The 24,702-nt window shown below is 38.6% G+C and overlaps 1 protein-coding gene across 10 annotated transcripts in view; it reads left to right on the top strand.

Annotated features, from left to right (window-relative positions):
• PIAS2 (protein inhibitor of activated STAT 2) overlaps positions 1-24,702 on the top strand; it is a 104,876-nt gene that overhangs the window by 20,546 nt on the left and 59,628 nt on the right. For all 10 annotated transcript variants that reach the window (XR_008706602.1, XR_008706601.1, XM_055559325.1 and 7 more), the window contains 2 exons: positions 13,024-13,498; positions 20,197-20,281. Coding sequence is in view for 8 of the 10 variants with exons in the window: in XM_055559325.1 (XP_055415300.1) it covers positions 13,024-13,498; positions 20,197-20,281 (560 nt within the window). In the remaining 2 variants the exon portion in view is untranslated. The remainder of the gene's footprint in view (positions 1-13,023; positions 13,499-20,196; positions 20,282-24,702) is intronic.

Raw genomic sequence — 24,702 nt, 5'->3', positions numbered from 1 at the left:
AATAATGTTGGTCTTTGTACTTTAAATTTTTTATTAAGATAATTGTTAATTCACTGACAGTTGTCAGAAGGAACACAGAGGTAACAGAGACATCTGTGTCCTTTTTATCCAGGTACCCCGTTGATAATGCCTTGCTAAACTGTAGTACAACAGCACAGGCAGGCATTGACATTGACACAAGGTACAGACCGTTTCCATCACCACAAGCATCCCTCATATTACTGTTTTTATAGCCACACCTATTTCCTTTCCATCCCCTTAATCTCTAGTTCCTTTGCCTTTCCATACAAATTTTAGAATAACCTCTTGTATATCTATAAAACGCTTTGGTGAGACTCAGGTAGGAATTGTCTTAAATCTGTGACTTGACATAGGGAAAATCGATTTTGTTGTTTTGTTCCTTGTTCCAGTGCACAAGGAATCCATTTATTTAGCACTTTTTAGACTTCTTTCCGGAGAAGGCAATGGCACCCCACTCCAGTACTCTCGCCTGGAAAATCCCGTGGACGGAGCCTGGTAGGCTGCAGTCCATGGGGTCGCTAAGAGTCGGACACGACTGAGCAACTTCACTTTCACTTTTCACTTTCATGCATTGGAGAAGGAAATGGAAACCCACTCCAGTGTTATTGCCTGAAGAATCCCAGGGACGGCGGAGCCTGGTGGGCTGCCGTCTGTGGGGTCTCACAGAGTCGGACACGACTGAAGCAATTTAGCAGCAGACTTCTTTGATTAGTGTTTTGTAGTTTACAACATACAAGACCTGTATGTGTTTTGTTATATTTTTGACTATACATATTTTCATTTTCTTTGGAGTGATTATAAATAGTATTGTGTGTTTTACTTGTTTCCACATGTTCTTTGTTAGTATATAGAGGTGTGATTGTATTTGTGTGTTGGCTTTTGTATTCTGTGACCTTGCTGGACTCAATTATTAATTCTCTCTCTCTTTTAACAGTTAAAACTTTTTTTATTTGTTCGGCTGCATCAAGTCTTAGCAGTGGCACTGGGGATCTTTCGCAGTGGTGCACAGGCTCTCTAGTTGTAGCACATGTGGGCTCAGCAGCTGTAACCTGTGGGCTTGGTTGCTCCATGTCATGTGGGATCTTAATTCCCTGACCAGGTATCGAACCCATGTCCCTTGCATTGTAGGGTGGATTCTTTTTTTTTTTTTTTTTAAACTTTACAATATTGTATTGGTTTTGCCAAATATCGAAATGAATCTGCCACAGGTATACATGTGTTCCCCATCCTGAACCCTCCTCCCTCCTCCCTCCCCATACCATCCCTCTGGGTTGTCCCAGTGCACCAGCCCCAAGCATCCAGTATCGTGCATCAAACCTGGACTGGCGACTCGTTTCATACATGATAGTATACATGTTTCAATGCCATCCTCCCAAATCTTCCCACCCTCTCTCTCTCCCACAGAGTCCATAAGACTGTTCTATACATCAGTGTCTCTTCCGCTGTCTTGTTACCATCTTTCTAAATTCCATATATATGTGTTAGTATACTGTATTGGTGTTTTTCTTTCTAGTTTACTTCACTCTGTATAATAGGCTCCAGTTTCATCCATCTCATTAGAACTGATTCAAATGAATTCTTTTTAATGGCTGAGTAATACTCCATTGTGTATATGTACCACAGCTTTCTTATCCATTCATCTGCTGATGGACATTCTTAACCACTGGAACCACGAGAGAAATCCCCAGTTATTAATTCTAGTAATTGTTTTGCATACTCCTTGGGATCTGCCAGTACAGGCAGTTTTATTTTTTTCTTTGAATCGCTGTGTCTTTTCTTTTGTTGGTCTCATTCCACTAGCTAGAACTTCCAGCACATCCTTGCCTCATTCCCAGTCTTAGGGAGAAGCATTCATTTTTTTCCACCATGAGCTATAGTTTTTTTTGTAGGTGCTTATTGTCAAGGTGTGGTGGTTCTCCTGTATTCTTTTCTGAGAGTTTTTATCATGAGTGGTTGTTGAATTTGTCACATGCTTTTTTCTTCATTGATACACACACACACATATATGTATAATCATGTGATTTTACTTAAGCTGTTAGTATGGTGTACTTCTGTGATTTCAGACATTGAGCTGACTGTTTATTCCTGGAATAAACACTTTACTTGGTTTTAGTATTCTTTTTATATATTGCTGAAATCTGTTTGCTAATACTTGAAGATTTTAGCATCTACAGTTGTGAAGGATGTTGGTTTTATTTTCATTTTTTGTATTGATTTTGTTTGGTTTTGGTATCAGTCTATTATTAGCTTCAGTCTATTATTAGCTTCATAAAATAAATTTGGGAATCTCTGATATTGTTTTCCAGAAGAAATTATGTAGAATTGGTACTGATTCTTATTAAAATGTTGAGTAGAATTCTCTGGTAAAATGATCTGGGTGTGGTAATTTTTTTTCTAATTTTTTTTTAAATTAAGAGCTAAATTTCCTAATTAGATGGAGTAGTCAAATTATCTATTTCATATTGGGTGAATTTTGGTAGTTTGTATTTTTCAAGGAATTGATCCATTTCAACTCAGTTGACAAATTCATGTGTGTAGAGTTGTTCTTAGTATTCCCATATTTTTGATGCTGTGATTTCTGTAGTGATATCCGTTAATGGCTATTTTAATTGGGAAGTATTTCATTTTCATTTGTTGGGATTATTGATATATTTGTATTTATTTCTACACCTTCAGTTTGAGCACCTTTCTTTTTCTTTGTTTTGTTTCCTCATCTGTTTCCTTGCTGTCTTTTTTTTCTCTTTTTCATGTTTCTCCATTTTACTAGTTGTGAAATACATATTTTTTTTGCTTTCTCACAAACTCTTGGAGTTTTCTCTTGAAACTTTATATATAAATCTAAAATTACTGTATTTTTCTTCCTTTGCTGTAGAATGTTTTAAACTGCTTACCACCTCTACCAACTTTCAGGCATGCCATCTTGCCCAGCACTTTTGTCTTTTCTTAGCCTCACATATTTCATAGTATAATTTTATCCAGTAAATGTTTGTTTAGGTTATTTCCCTCCCTCCCCGGGTTTGTCAGTTTCTTTGCTTATTCTGCTTTCATAATACGCATTCCTTTAGATTACTCTGGTTCAGCCATGGTGGGCTTTTACTTTCTGTTCAACGTGTTGCTGCTGCTGCTAAGTCACTTCAGTCGTGTCCGACTCTGTGCGACCCCACGGACGGCAGCCCACCAGGCTCCCCCATCCCTGGGATTCTCCAGGCAAGAACACTGGAGTGGGTTGCCATTTCCTTCTCCAATGCATGAAAATGATGTATCTGTTTTTAATATGCTGTCTACGTTTGTCATAGCTTTTCTTCCAAGGAGTATGCTGCTTTTAATTTTGTGGCTGCAGTCACCGTCCATAGTGACTTTGGAGTTCAGGAAAATAAAGTTTGTCACTGTTTCTATTGTTTCCCATCTATTTGCCATGAAGTGATTGATGGGAGTGGATGCCATGATCTTAGTGTTTTGAATGTTGAGTCTTAAGCCAGCTTTTTCAGTCTCCTCTTTAACCTTCATCAAGAGGCTCTTTAGTTTCTCTTTGCTTTCTGCCATAAGGGTGGGTTATAAGCAGCGGAGACAACTCACAGCATCAGCAGTGCATTTGGCCCAGGAACTGCTAGCGAACATATGATGCAGTGATGATTCCGCAAGTTTCGCAAAGGAAACGAGAGCCTTAAGTTGAGGAGGGCAGTGGCTGGCCATTAGAAGTTGACAGTGACCAACTGAGAGCAGTCCTCAAAGCTGATCCTCTTAACAGCTACGCAGGAAGTTGCCGAAGAACTCAGCATCGACCATTCTCTGGTTGTTCAGCACTTGAAGCAAGCTGGAAAGGTGAAAAAGCTCATTAAGTGGGCTGTGGGCTGACCACAAATCAGAAAAAGTCATCATCTTGAAGCGTCATCTTCTCTTATCCTACTCAACAACAACGAACCATTTCTCGATTGGACTGTGACGTGCAACGCAAAGTGGATTTTGTACAACAACTGGTGATGTCCAGCTCAGTGGTTGGACCAAGAAGAAGCTCCAAAGCATTTCCTGAAGCCAAACTTGTACCAAAAAAAGGTCCTGGTCACTGTCTGGTGGTCTGCTGCCAGTCTGATCCTCTAGAGCTTTCTGAATCCCAGTGAAACCATTACATCTGAGAAGTGTGCTCAGCAAATTGTTGAAATGTGCCGAAAACTGCAGCTCCTGCATCCGGCGTTGGTCAAGAGATTGGGCCCATTCTTCCCCATGGCAGTGCACAACCAGCATTTCAGAACTTGAATGAACTGGGGACCAAGTTTTGCCTCATTCACCGTATTCACCTGCCCTCTCCGATCGACTATCACGTCTTCAAGCATCTCGACCACTTTTTGCAGGCAAAATGTTTGCACAACCAGCAGGAGGCAGAACATGGCTTCCAAGAGAGCATCTAATTCTGAAGCAGGGTTTTTTTGCTAGGAGAATAAACAGACATTTCTTGTACGCAAAATGTGTTGATTGTAACAGTTCCTATTTTGATTAATAAAGATGTGTTTGAGCCTAGTTATAATGATTTGAAATTCATAGTCCAAACCAATTTACTTTTGTATCAACCAGAGATCAAATTGCCAACATCTGCTGGATCATGGAAGAACCAAGAGGTTCCAGAAAAACATCTGTATCTGCTTTATTGACTATGCCAACGCCTTTGACTGTGTGGATCTTAATAAACTGTGGAAAATTCTGAAAGAGATGGGAATACCAGAACACCTGACCTGCCTCTTCAGAAATCTGTATGCAGGTCAGAAAGCAACAGTTAGAACTGGACATGGAACAACAGACTGGTTCCAAATAGGAAAAGGAGTACGTCAAGGCTGTATATTGTCACCCTGCTTATTTAACTTCTATGCAGAATACATCATGAGAAACGCTGGACTGGAAGAAACACAAGCTGGAATCAAGATTGCTGGCAGAAATATCAATAACCTCAGATATGCAGATGACACCACCCTTATGGCAGAAAGTGAAGAGGAACTCAAAAGCCTCTTGATGGAAGTGAAAGTGGAGAGTGAAAAAGTTGGCTTAAAGCTCAACATTCAGAAAACGAAGATCATGGCATCCGGTCCTGCCGGGGTCCAGCCCCGGCTGATCCAGGGTATTCGAAGCGGGGACGGCGTCGGCGACTTATTTAATTATTTATTCATCAAAGATATAAAGAGTAATAGAATAAGGATAGCTCAGTGAGAAAATTCAGTGGAGAAAAGCGGCTGAAATAAGGATAGCTCAGTAAGAAAATTCAGTGGAGAAAAGAAGCTGAGTGGCTTGGTTTACGCGGAAAATCAATATAACCCGTGACACCAGGTTAGCTCTGACCACGGAGGCCGCAGGCGCCCTCTCGAATAGCGGAAGGTGCCCCACCTTAGACACCTTCTCGAGTGGGTCTTAGAAGCCCAGGCAAATAAATGGTCGCAGAGGACATCCACGCTCCAGATGGACGCTCAGCCGGAAGTTAAAGGGAAGAATGACATGGGGAGACCAAGTTTCAGTGAACAAGGCCCACACTTTATTTTCCAAAGTAGTTTTTATACCTTAAGGTATGCATAGAGGATAATGGGGGAAGGGGTAGAGTCATGCAGCAAGCCAGGCTTTCTTCCTGCAAACTTATCATATGCAAAAGTTCAGGTGATTGACATCATCTTCTTGCCCGGAGGCCTGTTAACATTTTAAGAAACTTATTTTTCTCTAAAGGTGATTATTCCAAAGTCAGGCGCCAGCCTTCCAAAAAGCATTGGACAAAGCTGCATTTTACATTTCTATACACCCATTATATCAATCAATACACTGCCAAGGACACAGTAAGTAAGGAGTATGGAGACTTAGCAGCAAACATTGGCCCAACAAGTGAAAAACCCTTCACCAATACAATTTCTAATCAATCTTTTAACTACTCAAAGGAATCTGTGTTTAGGCAGTTTAGAACATCTCCTGCCTCTCACAGTTGGGAGGCTCTGAACAATCACATGTGGCCGGAAAAACCCATTCAGGCAGGCTAGAGGATTTCCAAAGGAGTTTGTAGGTTGAAACACTGTCACATCCAAGAATTATTAACTGGAGCTGTAAGCTAACTCTTTTTTCAGAGAGAGGTAGTGGGAGACAGCCCCCCGTAAAGTCAGAGGTGTAGGTGAAAGCACAAAGCAGAAAGTAGGCAGACTCTGGTTTTGGGGGTAGATGCTCGAGAATTTCCAGGGGGACTCCTGAGGCTCGATCCCGCCTTTGCGTATGCCGAGCCTCCTTCCTCATGACCTTTGTCATGGGCGGAGTGCCTCACGCTGGCTCCCGGCAGTGATAGAATTCCAGTTGAGCTATTCCAGATCCTCACTCAATATGCAATATGCCGGCTCCCAGCACGGTCCCATCACTTCATGGGAAATAGATGGGGAAACAGTGGAAACAGTGTCAGACTTTATTTTTTTGGGCTCCGAAATCACTGTAGATGGTGACTGCAGCCATGAAATTAAAAGAAGCTTACTCCTTGGAAGGAAAGTTAAGACCAACCTAGATAGCATATTCAAAAGCAGAGACATTACTTTGCCAACAAAGGTCCGTCTAGTCAAGGCTATGGTTTTTCCTGTGGTCATGTATGGGTGTGAGAGTTGGACTGTGAAGAAGGCTGAGCGCCGAAGAATTGATGCTTTTGAACTGTGGTGTTGGAGAAGACTCTTGAGAGTCCCTTGGACTGCAAGGAGATCCAACTAGTCCATTGTGAAGGAGATCAGCCCTGGGATTTCTTTGGAAGGCATGATGCTGAAGCTCAAACTCCAGTACTTTGGCCACCTCATGCGAAGAGTTGACTCATTGGAAAAGACTCTGATGCTGGGAGGGATTGGGGGCAGGAGGAGAAGGGGACGACAGAAGATGAGATGGCTGGATGGCATCACTGACTCGATGGATGTGAGTCTCAGTGACCTCCGGGAGTTTGTGATGGACAGGGAGGCCTGGCGTGCTGCGATTCATGGGGTCTCAAAGAGTCAGACATGACTGAGCGACTGAACTGAACTGAACTGGATAGCATTTATCTAGCTAATCACATGCATTTTTTTGAGCCAGTAAATCTTTTTGTATTGTTTTTCTTCTTACCTTATCCACTTTCAGAATACTAATGAGTTGGTTTCCCAGTGTTTTCTAAAGGAGATCAGTGAGTTTTTTTAAGTATCATTATGTACAAATGATTTTTCATATACTTGATGTTTGAATCTGATGCAGTGTTAGACTTTTTGCTGCTCACATCAGCTTGTCCTGGGCTGCTGAGTTGTTTTCTGTGTCCTTCTGACAAGATTTCAGTAGTCTTTGGTAATTTGTTTTCTGCATAGGATATTCTAGGCATGTCTTGTGTGCATTTTCAGACTTGCAGTTAGACATTTCCTCAAGGAGCCTGAGCTTTTTTTTTTTTTTTGGTGGGAAATGGTATTTAGATCACAATCTCTTTATCCTAGATCCAAACAAATGACTTTTTTTTTTTTTTTTTTTGTCTAATTGAATATAGAATACTTTCAGATTAATAGAAAACTTGAATAGTGCCATATACCCCACAACCAGTTTGCCCTTGTCAAGCAAACTTTTTATTACGGAAACTTTCTAGGTGACAAAAGTAGAGAATTCTCTGTGTATCCATACCTTGCAGTTATCAACTCGGGTCTTTTTTCATGTTGCCCAGTTGTGTCTGTTTGTGACCTTGTGGACTGCAGTATGCCAGGCCTCCCTGTCCCTCATTATCTCCCAGAGTTTGCCCAAGTTCGCGTCCATTGCATCGGTGATATCACCCAGCTATCGGATTCTCTGACGCCCTCTTCTCCTCCTGTCCTCAGTCTTTCCCAGCATCAGAGACTTTTCCAGTGAGTTGGCTGTTCATGTCAGGTGACCAGAATACTGGAGCTTCAGCATCAGTCCCTCCAATGAATATTCAGGGTTGATTTTCTTTAAGATGAACTGGTTTGATGTCTTTGCTGTCCAAGGGACTCTCAGGTGTCTTCTCCAGCAACACAGTTCGAAGACATCAGTTCTTTGGCACTCTGCCTTCTTTACGGCCCAGCTCTCACCACTGTATTTGAGCCCTGGGAGGACCAGAGCCTTAACTCTAGGCAGTGTGATGTCTCTTTTTCAGCACACTGTCTAGGTTTGTCACAGCTTTCCTGCCAAAAGCAATCGTGTATGTCCTCGTCTACTCTCCCCAAATGATTTTAACAGAAATTCCGTGTACTTTATAGAAGTTTTATCTGTAAATATTTCAGTATGTGAAATCATTCTAACCAAGTAATTTATTGAATTTATCTTAAACCATTTTTCCTAGATTAAATTATATTTGGGTACTTTGAGGCTTTTGTGTCTGTGCTCACAGGAAACATTACTGTGTTACCAGAAGATGCCTTATCTGTCTTCGGAGATGACAGAATGGGTGGTATCCTGGGTCCCTGTTTCATCAGCTTTTCTCTGAAATTTTGGTTGGATGTGTGGACTCACCTGCTGAAGTTTGAAATACAGTAATATTTTACAAGTTTGTGTTTTGTGTTCAGTAATTTTTTCCATGTTTGTTTTCTAGCGTGGATTTGATTTTCTGACTCTTAAGCTCTTGAATAGTTCAAGGAAGAAAATTCCATTTTTCCCTTGAAGAGGCAGAGGAATTTATTTACTAAGCTATCTTTTCTGGGCAGATAATTTTGGAAGTAGAACAGGACAAAGATAATACTCCTTGAATCAGATTGAGTAACATATTTTTCTAGAAAATAACTTTGTCTTTAAGTTAGACTATAACAGCATGTGCTGTTCTCTTAAAGAAATTTGCTTAGTATTTGTAGTCTTTATATTTCTCTTCTCATTCTTAGGACTGTATTTGTTTTCTTCCCCCTTTTTCCAGACTGAATATATAGACTTTTTGCATTTTGCTTTCTAAGTCATGTTTTCTTGTATCTTTTAATTTGTCACTCGTTTCTAGGGTGTGTTTGTTTTTGACTTTTTTTGCTTCTTGAACTGACTTCTTTATTTTAAATCTTGTACAAAAAGAAGGTGTTTAGGAGATCACTGTGTTGTAAAGAAGAGATCCACATCACATATCTCAAGTAAAATGGGATTTAATCATCGGGATTATGTGATCTCACAGGAGTAAGGCCCAGGAACTGAGGCCTCCTATGATTCTGGAATTGCATCTTACCTTTCTAATTTGCTGTTGTAGTTTTTCTTAAGGCATCAGCTTAATCCTGCCTTTGATGGATTGATGATGTATCTGATTTTTTTAATGCATCCCTGCTTATAAATGCAGGTGTAGATTGTTTTAATACTGTAGCTGGGAAAGGCGATACTAATAATGTGATTCGTCAGTTTGCCTCAGCAGCTCTTCTCCTTTCCCTGTAGTATATGTCACAGCAGGTGGAGGATCTACAGAGCTGTATTGCTCTTTACCGTGACATCTAACCCACTAGAGCTTCGCCAGATTCTGTGCTTTTTTTGGGCTCACATAGCACCGTCAATTTGCCTTCAGTCCTATATGTAATGTTTCAGTTGTATAAAGTTCCAGCTTTAAAATTTTTTTAATAATTTTGACAATGAAAAAGCTTGTTTTACATTTGTAGTCTTAATTGAATGTCAGTTAACCTAGATTAGCTTTATTGAATCAAATTAGCTCTTCCTTAGCAATCAGATTATCTTTTTTAAAAATCAGTCATGCGGGCATAGTTCATGAATTTTCTTAAAGTCAGTCCACAAACATTGATTGAGAAATTTCTCTGTAGCACGCACAGCAGTTGTAACTGAAGTATTAGAGGGCAGACTTGGAAGCAGGCAGGACGGACTGGATAAAATCCACTTGAAAAAGGAGTATTATTAAAAACACTGACATCAGAGGTTGGTGGAAAACAGTAGCTGAAACTCATTTTTGGTAGTATTCATAGCGGGCTCACCTTACCTGGTGACTGCTGAAATTGGTTGAAGACAGACATTTTTTTAAAAAGGCATAACTTGAAGAAGAAGCGGGATCCAGCAGTGTTTGCCAAGAAACACATGTTCATTGGAGTTGACTGATTAAGCTTCTTAGGGGATACCTTAATAGTAAATGCTAAATAAAGGGAGAGTTTTGTTGTTGTTTTAAACTAGGAATTACCAGAAAGATGGTGTGACTGCCAGTGTCCTGAGTTGTGACGCTGGGACCTTCAGCTACTGATTGCTGGTGTGAAGTTTTCCACAGGACACTGTGGACTCTCAAAGCCATCGTCTTCGAGCAGATGCCTGCAGTACGATATCTTGGCAGCATTTTGCAGGGCAAAGGCTGCCCTGTCTCCTGTTGTTGTTTCCTTGCTCCTCTCCAAACCTGGGGATTTCTGTTTTGCTTCACAATACTGTAATTCTGCATTCTATCTCCTTATTCTTTCTCATTTGTGTATTTACAATAGATGTTAGACCAAGTACATTAGCATTCTTTGCCAAATAAAGTTCCCATTGAAAATAAGTATTATGAGACCTCCCAGGAATTCTTTTTTGAAAGTCAAGCTTTAGAATGCCTTGTGGTCTATTTTGTCATTTCCGTAAAACAAGTTTCCTTAAAATGAAGAATTACCTGAAAATAAGGGTAAGGAGAGATGCTATGAATTCTGAGTTAGTTTGATTTCTTTATAAAGAATCACAGATATCTTAAGTTTGTAGGACTGTCATTGTTCATTGTTTTTGTTGTTAGTGTTCTAACAACTAGTTCAACTAACACTAGTGTTGTTAGATTTAATGTTATTTGTGCTACTGTAGTACAAGCAGATTTCAGTTGAAGTATTTTTTAAGATTGAGGACTTTGGGCAAGAGGCATTGCATTTCTTGCTTGGGAGGAAATTTCCTGAAAAGCTGTCATAGTCTTTATATGCCTGAAACTGTGACTCTTAACTGGTGTACCATGAGATAGGCCCCAGATTCTCTTGTTTTCCATCTTTGTTGTCCTAAGCATAGGGGATCAGTTCAGTTCAGTCACTCAGTCATGTCCAGCTCTTTGTGACCCCATGGACTGCAGCAGCCAGACTTCCCTGTCCATCACCAACTCCTGGAGCCTACTCAAACTCATGTCCATTGCGTTGGTGATGCCATCCAACCATCTCATCCTCTGTCGTCCCCTTCTCCTCCTTCCTTCAATCTTTCCCAGCATTAGGGTCTTTTCCAGTGAGTTGGTTCTTTGCATCAGGTGGCCAGAGCACAAGGGTAGGGTAAGATAAATAAAATCTTCCTTTTACCCATGGGGGAAGTGAACAAATTAAAATATAATGATCATGGTACCTGTGATACATGTTGCTGTTGGAGTGTGATTTAGATCCATAGTCCTCCACCTGTGGCTCCCTAAGCCCTTGAAGTGGGGTTAGTCCAAACTGAGATGCACTCAAATGTGAGACACACACTTGGTATTGAAAACTTAGTATGAAAAAAGATCTTGTTGACACTTAAAAAAAAAATTATGTTTAAATTGCAACCACTGTTTACATGTTGAAATAATGCTTTTGATGTATTGGATTAAATAAAGCATATTATCAAAGTAAATTTAAAACGTATTTTAATGTGGTCACCAGATAGTTTCAAATTATATATGTGGTTCCTATTTCTATTGAATTGCACTGATCAAGAGTGTAAAGTGTTTGCTGGGGTTACTATGTAATATTCTCCGACTGTACAGTCTGAAATTTGGAGACAGAGTATTTGAAGTAGAATTATGATACAGCATATACATTCAGATTACTTTGATATATTTAACTTTGTTTGCATTTTGGAAAACTGGCAAGTATTCCTAACAACTGTTTTAAATACCAAGAAGAGTTTTAGCAATTGTTCTTGGGCTATCAGTGACACTTAAAAGTGCAAAACAGAGGAATTATTATGAATCACTGCCAACTGTAGTATGGCCCCTGCATACTCCCCAGGTTGAATAGGCATCCCAGGCAGCTGTAGGGCCTGCAGTGCCGAGGAGGGGGGCTGGTCGGTTTCAGAAAGGGCTTTTGGACAACTCAGGTCTTCTCTTTCTGGTCAGATGGTGCTTGTACGGTACGGTCAGTACAGGTGAAACTGACCCAAGTGTGGTTTACCTCTAAGTTCAGAATCTGAAAATGACATAAATAGATGGATTTATGATGCAGTAAATGATAGGAAGAATTTACTAGGTTTGTTGAATAAATAACAAGGTGAAATGTGGAACAGCTATACATAGTCTTCATTTTACACCATAGAGTTCTTGTTTTACACGTGAGAATTTCAGTCATTTTAGGAGTTTGCTGAATAAAGAGGATGTGATTTTTATCTTTAGTATTTAAAAAAAATCCTAATTTTCTTAGTGATTAAGTGAAGTTGCTCAGTCGTGTCTGACTCTTTGCGACACCATGGACTGTAGCCTCCCACGCTCCTCCGTCCATAGAATTTTCAAGACAAGAGTATTGGAGTGGGTTGTCATTTCCTTCTCCAGGGGATCTTCCCGACCCAGGGATGGCTTTACCATCTAAGCCACCAGGGAAACCCTGTTGTCCCTTAATACTGGAGTTGGGGTGAAAAATTTATTGGATTTTGGATTATAGTTCTGTCTTGATTTTGTGGATTTTTCCTGCTTAGCATCAGAAACTTTAGAGGTACATTGTTGCAGAAACTTAAATTTTTTTGTTCAATTGGTGATAATACTGTAATAAACATTACACTATGTATTGTACACTGTGAAAAGGAGTATTTTCATTGGTTATAGATTTCATAGTCAGATAGTGAAGTGGTCAACAGAAACCAACAGACCATAGATTTCCAAAATTGAGAACAGCAAAACATAATTAAAACCACAATGTGAATGTAATTGCGGGGAAGGGTGGTGGTGGTAGAAACAGTTAACAATTGTAAGTGATATGTGAAAATGCTGATTACTAGCACATGCCAGTTGATATTAACAGAATGTTGGAAAAATCTGATTTTACAGTATATTTTAGATAGGGTTTTTATATGTTTGAGGCTGACTTTTGGCTTATATTCTTTTTTTTTTTTTTTTTTTTCCTTTCCTTTTAGAATATGGTTTCTAGTTTTAGGGTTTCTGAACTACAAGTGTTACTAGGCTTTGCCGGACGGAATAAAAGTGGACGTAAGCATGACCTCCTGATGAGGGCGTTGCATTTATTGAAGAGTGGCTGCAGCCCTGCGGTTCAGATTAAAATCCGAGAATTGTATAGACGCCGATACCCACGGACTCTCGAAGGCCTTTCTGATTTATCCGCAATCAAATCACCAGTTTTCAGTTTGGATGGTAGCTCCTCACCTGTAGAACCTGACTTGGCTGTGGCTGGAATCCACGCGTTGCCTTCCACTTCAGTTACACCTCATTCTCCGTCCTCTCCTGTTGGTTCTGTGCTGCTTCAAGATACTAAACCCGCGTTTGAGATGCAGCAGCCATCTCCCCCAATCCCTCCTGTCCATCCTGATGTGCAGTTAAAAAACTTACCCTTTTATGATGTCCTTGATGTTCTCATCAAGCCCACGAGTTTAGGTAAGTGTTAGAGAAATCTGTTTCTTCTGGACAAGAGAGTAAATAAAGCAAGAGGGCTTCGACTGAATTGCTGTTAATATTATAAAATCAACAAGGCATTAAAATGCCAGATGCTTAAATGTACAGGTAAAAAGAAATATGGGCAACCATGACAAATCTGGCATAAAACTTAATTCGTTGATCAAACTTCCTTCTTACAGCTTAGAACTCAAATTGCTTCAGGGTGTATACGAACAGACACAAATCTTATTTATTGCCTGTGATTCTGCCTTTTGATATTTTTGCTGTTTTTACAGAAACTTAGTTTCTGTTCAGCATAGCTTTTAGAACTGTTTTTGCAAGAAATCTTTTTTACTTAAATTTTTCCTAAAGTGACAGTTTGCCACATATTTTAGCTTTTTGTTTAATAACCAGTGACTGCTCAGAAAATATAATCAATTTTATATTATTAGACATTGATACATGTGACTCCAACACATTTTTACCTCAGTTGATGACTTCTATGCTGTAATGGCATAATTTCCTCCTGGCTAATGAAATTATTTACAGAGGTATTTGAATTTGTTGATAAATTGTTTGGGAAATGACATTTCATAGTTAGGCTGGGAGATGATTTTCCTGTCCATCCTAGGAAAAACGCTTTTTTGTTTCAAGTCATCTGAAAACTCTCTTAAATATATTAATATGCTTTTTTCATTTTGTATAGGATTATACTTGTACATCTCGGTTGAGCTAGAAGGAAGTTTTGAGGTTAATGGGGTCAACATGGCCTGATAGTGGTGGGCTCCTTACGTTGTTTTGTTTAGCACAGCTGAACCAGGCAGGTAGAATAATGTATTTTATCCCTTCATTACATTCATTCTGAAATAAGAATTCTATACTTGTTCATGTTTTACTGTTTTTACACAGTCTTGTGAGCAGAATTATTGCATCATAGAGTCAGGACTCTTGATAACATCGTGTTAGATTAGTCTCCAGTACAGCTGTGCCAGTTTGAACTCCACAAAACGAGAGACTGTCTCTCACTGCATTTTTTCTTCCAGTTTGTATCTTGTTTAGATTTTTCATTTTTCAAATTAATAACAGGAACAAACATTTAAAATATGTATTAGCTGTTTCTGTTATGGTTTTACTTTCATTTTTAACCAGGTTCGTTTATCTGGTTAAAATGTTTCCATAATTTATTTCTCCTTTTTTCATGGTTTTTGATTTGTATCAGTGTACATATGTAGCATCATGGTTCATTCACATGTTTCTTAGCAATCACTGCAAAATTATTTCTTTGTGTTTGGAGAAGGATTCAGACTAGTAGTGTGTGTAGGTGACCTTACCTCCAGGGACTCCTCAGAAATATGGTTAAAGGCAGGACTGAGAAGAAGAGGCCATCTGGGGTCCTGGTTCCAGTGGAAGGTTGAGTGCCTGGAAGGAAGACGACTGGAGATGGAGAAAAGACGCAGCAAGGTGTCTTCTCTGCCCCTGGCATCAGTGGGGCACCAGGCGGCGAACTCTGAAGAGGCTTCATGGAGTGCTTCCTGTTTCATGCTTTCCCTGTGTTCAGAAACAGAAATAGGAATTTTGTTAATTTTCCATGTTCTTTGTAAGTTTTTCTTTCATTAACCTTAGTAAGGTTAAAGGAAGGTAGTAGGCTTTTTATAAATTTACTAAAATTTTTGTATCTCATGTGACTTAATGATGTTAATAATACTGGAGGCATTTTGTGTTGAAGAGTGATTAAGAAGAAAACCAGCTTTTTGCTCATAGTTTACATTAGAATGTAAGAAATACATATAACCTTGGGACTTACAATCTTTTGCTCCTGAGCTAAAAAATTGTCGATGCATGTATTATTCAGGAGTCCTGCTTATCATTGTTTCTGTAAACTTTATAAACTGATTTCTTGCTTTAAAACAAGGCTTAAACATTTCCTTATCCTGCTTTCCCTAAGAAAGAAAAGAAAACTATTTTCTTTTTTTTTTTTTGAAAACTATTTTCTTAATGTATATTCTTAGATTGATAAAACAGTGATCTAAAAAAGGCTAGTTTCATACTGTCTAAAGCAATGCAGTGACATTCAGGAATTGCTTTTAAGTTTTAATGATTTGGTTATATAATGTTGAAAATACTTGTAAAAATAAAAATTTGGGGTAAATCCATTTATTTGAAACACTATTATGGAGAAACCTACTTATATTTGGGAAATGAGAAGTAGAAAGCCTTATGAATTGAAAGAGATCCAGAACCATATTTCAGAGCACATATTTTTGGCATCCTTCGGCCAGTCTGTGTATTCTTGATTTAATATATAGTTGATTAGATGATTTCTAAGCTATCAACACACTGTTGAGCAAGAATTAATTAACAACATGGGAAAGACTGGAAGAGCCCTCATAGGGAAAAAAAAAGCCAACCGAAAAGTCAAAAAATGTTCCAAAACCTCTTGGGAACGTTGAAACCAATAGCCCCTTAGTGAGGGATTCACTGTTACAGCAGGGTGCATCTGTAGATGCTAAACAAGACTGTCTGCACAAAAGAAGATACATTATTATATAGTTTTGCAATTTGGTATTATTTCTATTAAAATTATTTAAATAAAATTAACATTTAAAATGATAGACTATTGCATCTAGAAAGTGAGTGTATACAATAATACTATATGAATTTCTCTATAGCTGAGGTTTTACTATAACAAATGAATTATCCCCTAATCTGAAACCAAATTAATAAAATTTCTCTTCTCCCTTAAGTAGCTATTCTCATTTGCTTTTGCTTTCACTAGCAGTGTTTTTGTCTTTTTTTTCCTCTATTTTCTGTTTCTTTTGTTTGTTTTTTTTTTTTTTGATGATGAAGTCCTTTCTCGTTAAAAATTTGTGTATATTCAGTCTGTATAAAAGAATATATTAAAGACATTGTTATAAAGAATATCTATGAATGAAAACCTGTGAAACCACTACCCATTTTTTAGGAAAGGAACATTGCCAGTATCTTTGAAACCTTCTTGCCTTTTCCTCTTTGAGTTAAATCACTGTTCTGGATTTTGTGTTTCCTCTTGCTTGTTTTACCATATATGTGTGAGAAAAACTGATGTTCACTTAACCTGCTTTTGAAATGTATATGTGGTATACTGTGTATATATTCGTCTGTGACTAGCTCTTTTTGTTCATTCTTCTTTTTAAGCATCTACATGTTGATGTATTGAAGTGTTTAATATTTTATGAAATACCGTCAAAGTGTTGAGTCTTTGATTCTTTAAAGTTTCTTCACTTTGTTTTTCAGTTTACAAAAGTAATTTATGCTAGTAATTGATAACTTCAGACATGGAAGCATAACAGAAAGGAAGAGTCCCTCGTAGCCACAGTTATTACTCAGCTAGAGTCATTATCACTAATTAACTGTTTCTCTGGCATATTATGTCATCTTTTTTTCTCATTAAAAAAAATTCTCATTTTTCTTTATTAAAAAAAACCCTTTCTAACCACAGAGCCACTGTGCCACTTTTCTGGTGGAAGGAGAAGGGCATTATTCTACTTGAATCTACTGTGAAAAGCATCTTCTGGAGTTCTGTGCTATGACAGTCTTAACTGTATTTCTTTTTTTTTTCCCCATTTTAATTTTTTTAATATTATTTTTTTTAATTTTTTTTTTATTTTTAAACTTTACAATATTGTATTAGTTTTGCCAAATAATGAAATGAATCCACCACAGGTATACATGTGTTCCCCGTCCTGAACCCTCCTCCCTCCCCATACCATCCCTCTGTGTCGTCCCAGTGCACCAGCCCCAAGCATCCAGTATCGTGCATCGAACCTGGACTGACGACTTGACTGTATTTCTTAGAAATAAATTATGCATCTGTAGATTATAGTAGGTCTGTCTTCTTGTAGATGTGCCACAGCTGAACCAGTGTTCTGTTGATGTACGTTTTCAGTTGTTATTTATTCAGAAGTATTTAATGTATAACATGTCTTGGGCACTATTCTTGCAGTCTTACAGCCATTGCTGCTGGGAGCATTTTTGCATATGTTTCTGAATACTCGCACTGCATATTCACAAAGTGTAAATGCCTTGATGTGGATTTGTTGGGTCCGGGAGTATGATTATGTAATATTTTGATATTCAGCTTTTGTAGAGAAGTTTGGCAGTTGCTTCAAAAGCTTTGTACCAGTTTCTATTTCCAATGATGTATGAATGTGTTATTTTCCTTGTACTTTATCCGCATTGGTCTTTTAATCTTTGTAGTCTGGTAGGTACAGAGAAGGCAATGGCAACCCACTCCAGTACTCTTGCCTGGCAAATCCCATGGACGGAGGAGCCTGGTGGGCTGCAGTCCATGGGGTCGCTAAGAGTTGGACACGACTGAGCGACTTCACTTTTACTTTTCACTTTCATGCATTGGAGAAGGCAATGGCAACCCACTCCAGTGTTTTTGCCTGGAGAATCCCAGGGACGGGGGAGCCTGGTGGGCTGCTGTCTCTGGGGTTGCACAGAGTCGGACACGACTGAAGCGACTTAGCAGCAGCAGCAGTCTGGTAGGTGACAGAGTAATGAAGGTCAGTATCTTTTCATAGTATTAAATTTCTGAATATTAGGAAATACTCATTAAGCCTCTGGGTACAGTTAACAGTTAATGGACTTCCCTGATGGCTCAGTGGTAAAGAATCTACCTATAATGCAGGAGACGTGGCAGGAGCCGTTGGTTTGATCCCTGGATCGGAAAGATACCCTGGAGAAGGGAATTAAAACCCACTCTAATATTCTTGCTTGGGAAATCCCATGGACAGAGGAGCCTGGTAGACTACAGTCCATGAGGTTGCTAAACAGTTGGGCACAACTTGGCGAGTAAACAACAACAATAACAAAGTGATACACACATTAATGTAAAGCCATTAAAATGTAATCTCATAACAAGTACATGATGAGGGTTTAATTTGGATATGGTCATGTAGCCTGATTGTAGAGAAGTCAGAAGTATGGCGTGGGCTTTAGGAATTTTACTCTTTAGTTGGAGAGAGAATGTTAAGGTGAGGGAAAAGTAGCAAGCAATTTATATGCTTGTATGGTGAAACCCTATAATTTATGAACCTAAAGCTCAAATATTGTATTGGCCTAATGGATGGAAAAGTTAATCAAGACTTCTTGGAGTAAGAGTGATAACTTGAGGGAGATTTGAAGGATGAATGTGCCTGCTCTGAATCAGTGGAGTTTATAGGAGAGTAGACATCAAGAAAGGAGAGATTTGAGTAGTCAAAGGAGTAGAAATAAAAATGGCACAGTTCTGAGTCCTGACAGTGAAGAAACTGCTTTGAGTAGAGCAGGACTTCGGGAGACATTGAAAATGTAGGTTTGCTAGGAAAGACATTGTTACGGAGGTTCTTATAAATAAGGGACTTTGGACATGGTTCATTCAGAGATAAGATGATCTTAGCATTTTTCAGCAGGGGAACGATGATGAAAAAGTTTTACGAAGGATGACCAACTCTGCATTGATGTTCTGGTGAGGGACGGACAGAGAGGCACGGGTGCCCCTTCATTTGTACAGAGTGATTCTAGGTTTTGCTAGGATAGGATGGTGGTAGTGGAAATAGGGAGGAGGCAGTTGATAAGAAAATTAAAAAAGCAAAGCAAAACAACAGAACTTAATGAGTAACTGGTGACAGGGGTGAAGATGGAGGGCGAGAGGGAAGGAAAGGAGTGATTGCTGTGACTGAACAATCACTCATAATTCTGAATTAAAGCCACTGTTTCACAGGAAGCATGAACACTCAGCACTCTGCCCTCCCCAAATGATCTCTGTGGCCGATGTATTTATAGAATGAAAAGTATTTTAGTGTTAAACATCACTGATGATAATTAATATGATTGTTTTTGTAAAGATAAAATTATTTCAGTTGATTCAAGTTTGCTATATTCTGTTTAAATCTCATAAAATTTTGGTGTGTGCATAGGATTATTTTTAAACGTTCTCATAAAGCAATGTTTAGTGATAATTGTAACCGATTGATTATTGGAATTTAGATGCGTATTCAGTCAAGTGTTCATTGAAGGCATTCATTGTTTAAATGAGTACTAGAACATCATTGAATAATGGGTCAGTGTAAAACGATGAAAAGTTCTTTGTGAAGAAAATACACTTCAATTTTTAAAAACAACACTTCTGAAGAATGACTTCGTTAGATAATCTTTATGAACTGCATAATCTTCTGTATGTTCAAAATTACTTATGTCTTAATAACTCTCCCAACTTAGAAGTTTTCAAAGTTTTAAATTTTCTCTTAAATGAATGCTCTGTGTATGTAATTGAGTATAAAGTGTTGAAAACGAAACACAACAAAGAAAGAAACAAAAACTCCCGAGTCTTAACCAGAGTTTTCCTGGGGAGAGTTTTTTTACTTCCTCAGACTTTATTAGAAGATACTGTAGTCAAGGATGAAATGTAACAATTGTGAAGGGTTGTGTTATATTTTGATTATAATTAGAATATTACAATAAAGAATGATAAATGCTTAAAATTGAACCTGCTTTAGAGTGACCTTACTTTCATGACTCCAAGATGCATGTAGTTTAGTACTTCATTTTGGTGTATTTTAACAATAAAAATTTCAAAATTTGGCAGAGTCTTTATCAGAAGTGTCTGGTTATTGTAGGTTCTTCTATTATTGAATTTGTTATTGGAATATTACCTTTGTTTTTTTTCTCCCCAGTTCAAAGCAGTATTCAGCGGTTTCAAGAGAAGTTTTTTATTTTTGCTCTCACACCTCAGCAAGTTAGAGAGATATGCATATCCAGGTAAGAGGAGTTTGGAATGTGTTTTCTGAGATGTTTGTGTCGTAGTCTGCTCTGCCTGCTATAATAGAGTACCACAGATGGGGTGGCTTAAACAACAGAAATTTTTCTTCTCACATTTCAGGGGACTTGAAGTCCAAAACTGATTGACAGATTTGGTTTCTCCTGAGGCCGCTCTCCTTGGCTTGCATTGCAGGTGGCTGGCTTCTTCCTGTCACCTTCTTCTCACGGCCTTTCCTCCGTGTGCCTGTGTGTTTCTGGTGTGTCTTCCTCTTCTTATAAGGACGGTAGTTCTGGTGGATTAAGGCTCCACCATTGGGACCTCATTTAACCTTAATGACCTCTTTAAAGCCCCAACTTCTTAGTCACATTGGGAATTAGGGCTTTAGCATATGAATTTTGGGGGGACACAATTCTGTCCATAACAGTTAAGCCATTTCTCCTTAAGTAAGCATAGTATACTTTGACTAAAGTTAGGCAAATATTTAATAAATACTCTGGAACCAGACATCCTGGAGTGTGAAGTTAAGTGGGCCTTAGGAAGCATCATTACTAACAAAGCTAGTGGAGGTGATGAAATTCCAGTGAGCTATTTCAAATCCTAAAAGGTGATGCTGTTAAAGTGCCACACTCAGTATGCCAGCAAATTTGGAAAACTCAGTAGTAGCCACAGGATTGGAAAAAGTTTTCATTCCAATCCCAGAGAAAGGGCAATGCCAAAGAATGTACAAACTGCCGCACAGTTATTTCACATGCTCAGAATCCTTCAAGTGAGGCTGCAGCAGTATATGAAACGAGAACTTCCAGATGTACAAGCTGGATTTACAAAAAGCAGAGGAACCAAAGGTCAAATCGCCAACATCTGTTGGATCATAGAAAAAGCAGGAGAATTCTAGAAAAACATCTGCTTCATTGACTACACTAAAGCTTTTGACTGTGTAGATCAGAACAAACTGGGAAATTCTTAAAAGAGATGGGGATACCAGGCCACCTTACCTGCCTAAGAAGCAACAGTTAGAACCAGACGTGGAACAACAGATTTGTTCCAAATTGGGAAAGGAATATATCAAGGCTGTATATAGTCACCCTGCTTATTTAAGTTATATACAGAGTACATCATGTGAAATTCCAGGCTGGATGAAGCACAAGCTAGAATCAAGATTGCTAGGAGAAATATCAGTAACCTCAGATATGCTGATGACACCACCCTTATGGCAGAAAGTGTAGAGGAATTAAAGAGCCTCTTGATGAAAGTGAAAGAGGAGAGTGAAAAAGTTGGCTTAAAGCTCAGCATTCAGAAAACGAAGATCATGGCATGCGGTCCTATCACTTCATGGCAAACAGATGGGGAAACAATGGAAACAGTGACAGACTTTATTTTCTTGGGCTCCAGAATCACTGCAGATGGTGACTGCAGCCATGAAATTAAAAGTTGCTTGCTCCTTAGAAGAAAAGCAATGACAAACCTAGACAGCATATTAAAAAACAGAGACATTACTTTGCTGACAAAGGTCTGTCTAGTCAAAGCTATGGTTTTTCCAGTAGTTAAGTACATATGTGAGAGCTGGACAATAAAATAGGCTGAGCACCAAACAATAGATGCTTTTGAACTGTGGTGTTGGAGAAGACTCTTGAGAGTCCCTTAGACTGCAAGGAGATCCAACCAGTCCATCCTAGAGGAGATCAGTCCTGGGTGTTCATTGGAAGGACTGATGCTAAAGCTGAAACTCCAGTACTTTGGCCACCTCATGTGAAGAGCTGACTCATTGGGAAAGACCCTGATGCTGGGAAAGATTGGAAAAAGGGGGTGACAGAGGATGAGATGGTTGGATGGCATCGCTGACTTGGTGGACATGAGTTTGAGCGAGCTCTGGGAGATGGTGAAGGACAGGGAAGTCTGGTGTGCAGCTCTCCGTGGGGTCACAAAGAGTCGGACATGACTGAAGGACTTAACAACAACTAGAAAAACATTTTAATTTTTTAATAAAACCCCTTTGAATTTTTGTCACTTCTGGCAGTACATTTTTTTTATGAAAATTTTATTCCAAATATAGCAACATAAAAAAGAACTTGTGTTAACAGCCCTAAAGATAGAATGACATAAAGTTCATCATCCGGGGGCTTTTTTATATTGAATGTGGACATTAATATTTTTTCTGGGATAAGAACATAAACTAGAGGACCATTCTGAGCTGTATGGTTACCTGGGCCAAAAAAATTAGCAGAAATCTGAAAACAATTATGAAAAGTACTCTGAGCTTTGCCATTTCTAAAAATAGGATAAACTTAAACTCATTTATTAAGAGCAGTGAACTAAAAAGAGATCGGAAAGAAAAGGAAATCTGTACTATATACTTTTCCAATTAAATGGTGTTAAAATGGTGTCTTTGGTGTTAAAAGATTTAGCCTAAAAAAACTGAGGCTCCTGGAGGTTAAATGGTATTCTGGGATTGTAGAGTTAAAATTTAGAACCCAGAATTGAGCAAATTAGAGGTCTTTTTGCATCTTTTCAGCTCTTCATTAGAACGCTTATCTTCTGTGAGATGTTAATACAAGTTTTTTAAAAAATAAAGATCCTGCAGTTAAGTTTTGGAAATTCTGAATTCGAGGTAGTTTCAAAAGTTCTTAAAGCCAGACTTCAGTCTTTCTTATGTTAATGTACATTCTCAGTCTCCGAGGACGTGAATCAGAATTTATGGATTTCTCTTAAACATCCTAACATCTCGAAGATGCACACGATGTTATTAGGTGGAATAGTATGGGACACAACTTTAGATTTTTTCACTGATCACATCACTGCTCTCAGCAAAGCCTCAGAATAATTTTATACCTTGACTTGGTAAAATTTGAGCTCCCCAGAAGGGGACCAAATATTGAACAGTAAAAGAGAAAAAAAGGGACAGTACTAAAGATTGGTCCAAGAGACCTAGTATCCAAATAATAGGGGTTTTGGAAAATTTAGAGAAGGAAATTATCAAAGAAGTAAAATGAATGTACATGTTCACTAGGGGCAAGACATTGCAGGAAATTTTTATATTGGAAGTACTTTCAAGCTTGGGAGTACCAAAAAACCAACTAAGAAATGAAAAGGGTAAATTAAAAGTTAAAATTTTATATCCCAAGCCATATCATTATTATATGGTTTTGTTTGTATTCACTGATGATCCCTTGCTTGAGAACATTTACTAAGGGTTTATTAGCTACACAGCATTATATTATATGGCATGTCTCCTTTCCACAAGTTGCTTGCAGTCTATCTAGTTAATGAACTGGGTTATATACATAAAATGATCGTTGGCATTACAGGGTGTCACATGGACAGAAGACGAGTAAGAGCTGATTTTAGGTGGAGGAGATTACCACAAGCTTCTTTAGGGTGTTGTGTTGGCCTTTGACCTAGGGAGGTTATTTAGTCAATAGGTTTCAAGATACATTTTTAAGTGAACAAATCAAAGTGTGGAATTTGGATAACATGTACCATTAGTTAGCCTTAAAAGGGGCCTCTGGTTGCTCAGTTGGTAAAGAATCCGCCTACAATGCAGGAAACCTCAGTTAATTCCTGGGTGGGGAAGATTCCCTGGAGAAGGAAATGGCAACCCACTCCAGTATTCTTGCCTAGAGAATCCCATGCACAGAGGAGCCTGGGGAGCTACAGTCCATGGGGTCGCAGAGTCAGACACGACTAAGTGACTAAGCACACGCACTGTCTTAAAAAGGCGTGTGTGTAATTTGCTTAAGTGTATAGCATATGTCTGGACATATATGATAAGTTGCCTCTGGAGAGGGGAATCAGGTAGCCGTGATCCAAGCTGAGGGAGTTTTTTCACTTTATATCTTTTTTCTGTATCTTTGAAGTTTGAACTGTGTGAATGTTATTAATTAATTAGTCAGAAAATGAATGACTAAATAATTTCAATAAAAATTTTTAATCATGGATGTTCAATCATCTGTCTCCGGGATGGATGATAGTGATGGTATAGTATAAATGTACTTAAAGCCACGAAACTATACACTTTAAGATGGTTAACATGATAAAGCTCAGCTTTCTTTATAATTGAGGTCTCCACATAGCCTTAACTAGATGGACCTTTGTTGGCAAAGTATTATCTCTGGTTTTTAATATGCTGTTTAGGTTGGTCATAACTTTTCTTCCAAACCCCAGAAGTGGGAAGGATAAATTCTCTAAGGAGTTCTGATTCTACCCTTACAGTACTTTCTACCACTTACTTTGAAAAAGAGTGGTTCATTTGACTCTGTTAGCATATTACACATTGTGGATTTGGATAATTATGCTTCTTGTGGTATCGTGTAACTTCTATCCTTATGGTTCTCAAATTTCGCTGTGTATTAGAATCCAACTGGGGAGCTTTTAAGACTCCAGATACTTAGATTTCATTCATATCAATTAAATTTGAATCTCTGAA

Source organism: Bubalus kerabau, chromosome 21 (genome assembly GCF_029407905.1).
Source record: "Bubalus kerabau isolate K-KA32 ecotype Philippines breed swamp buffalo chromosome 21, PCC_UOA_SB_1v2, whole genome shotgun sequence".
NCBI lineage: Eukaryota > Metazoa > Chordata > Mammalia > Artiodactyla > Bovidae > Bubalus > Bubalus kerabau.
This window is presented reverse-complemented; position numbering and strand designations above follow the sequence as displayed.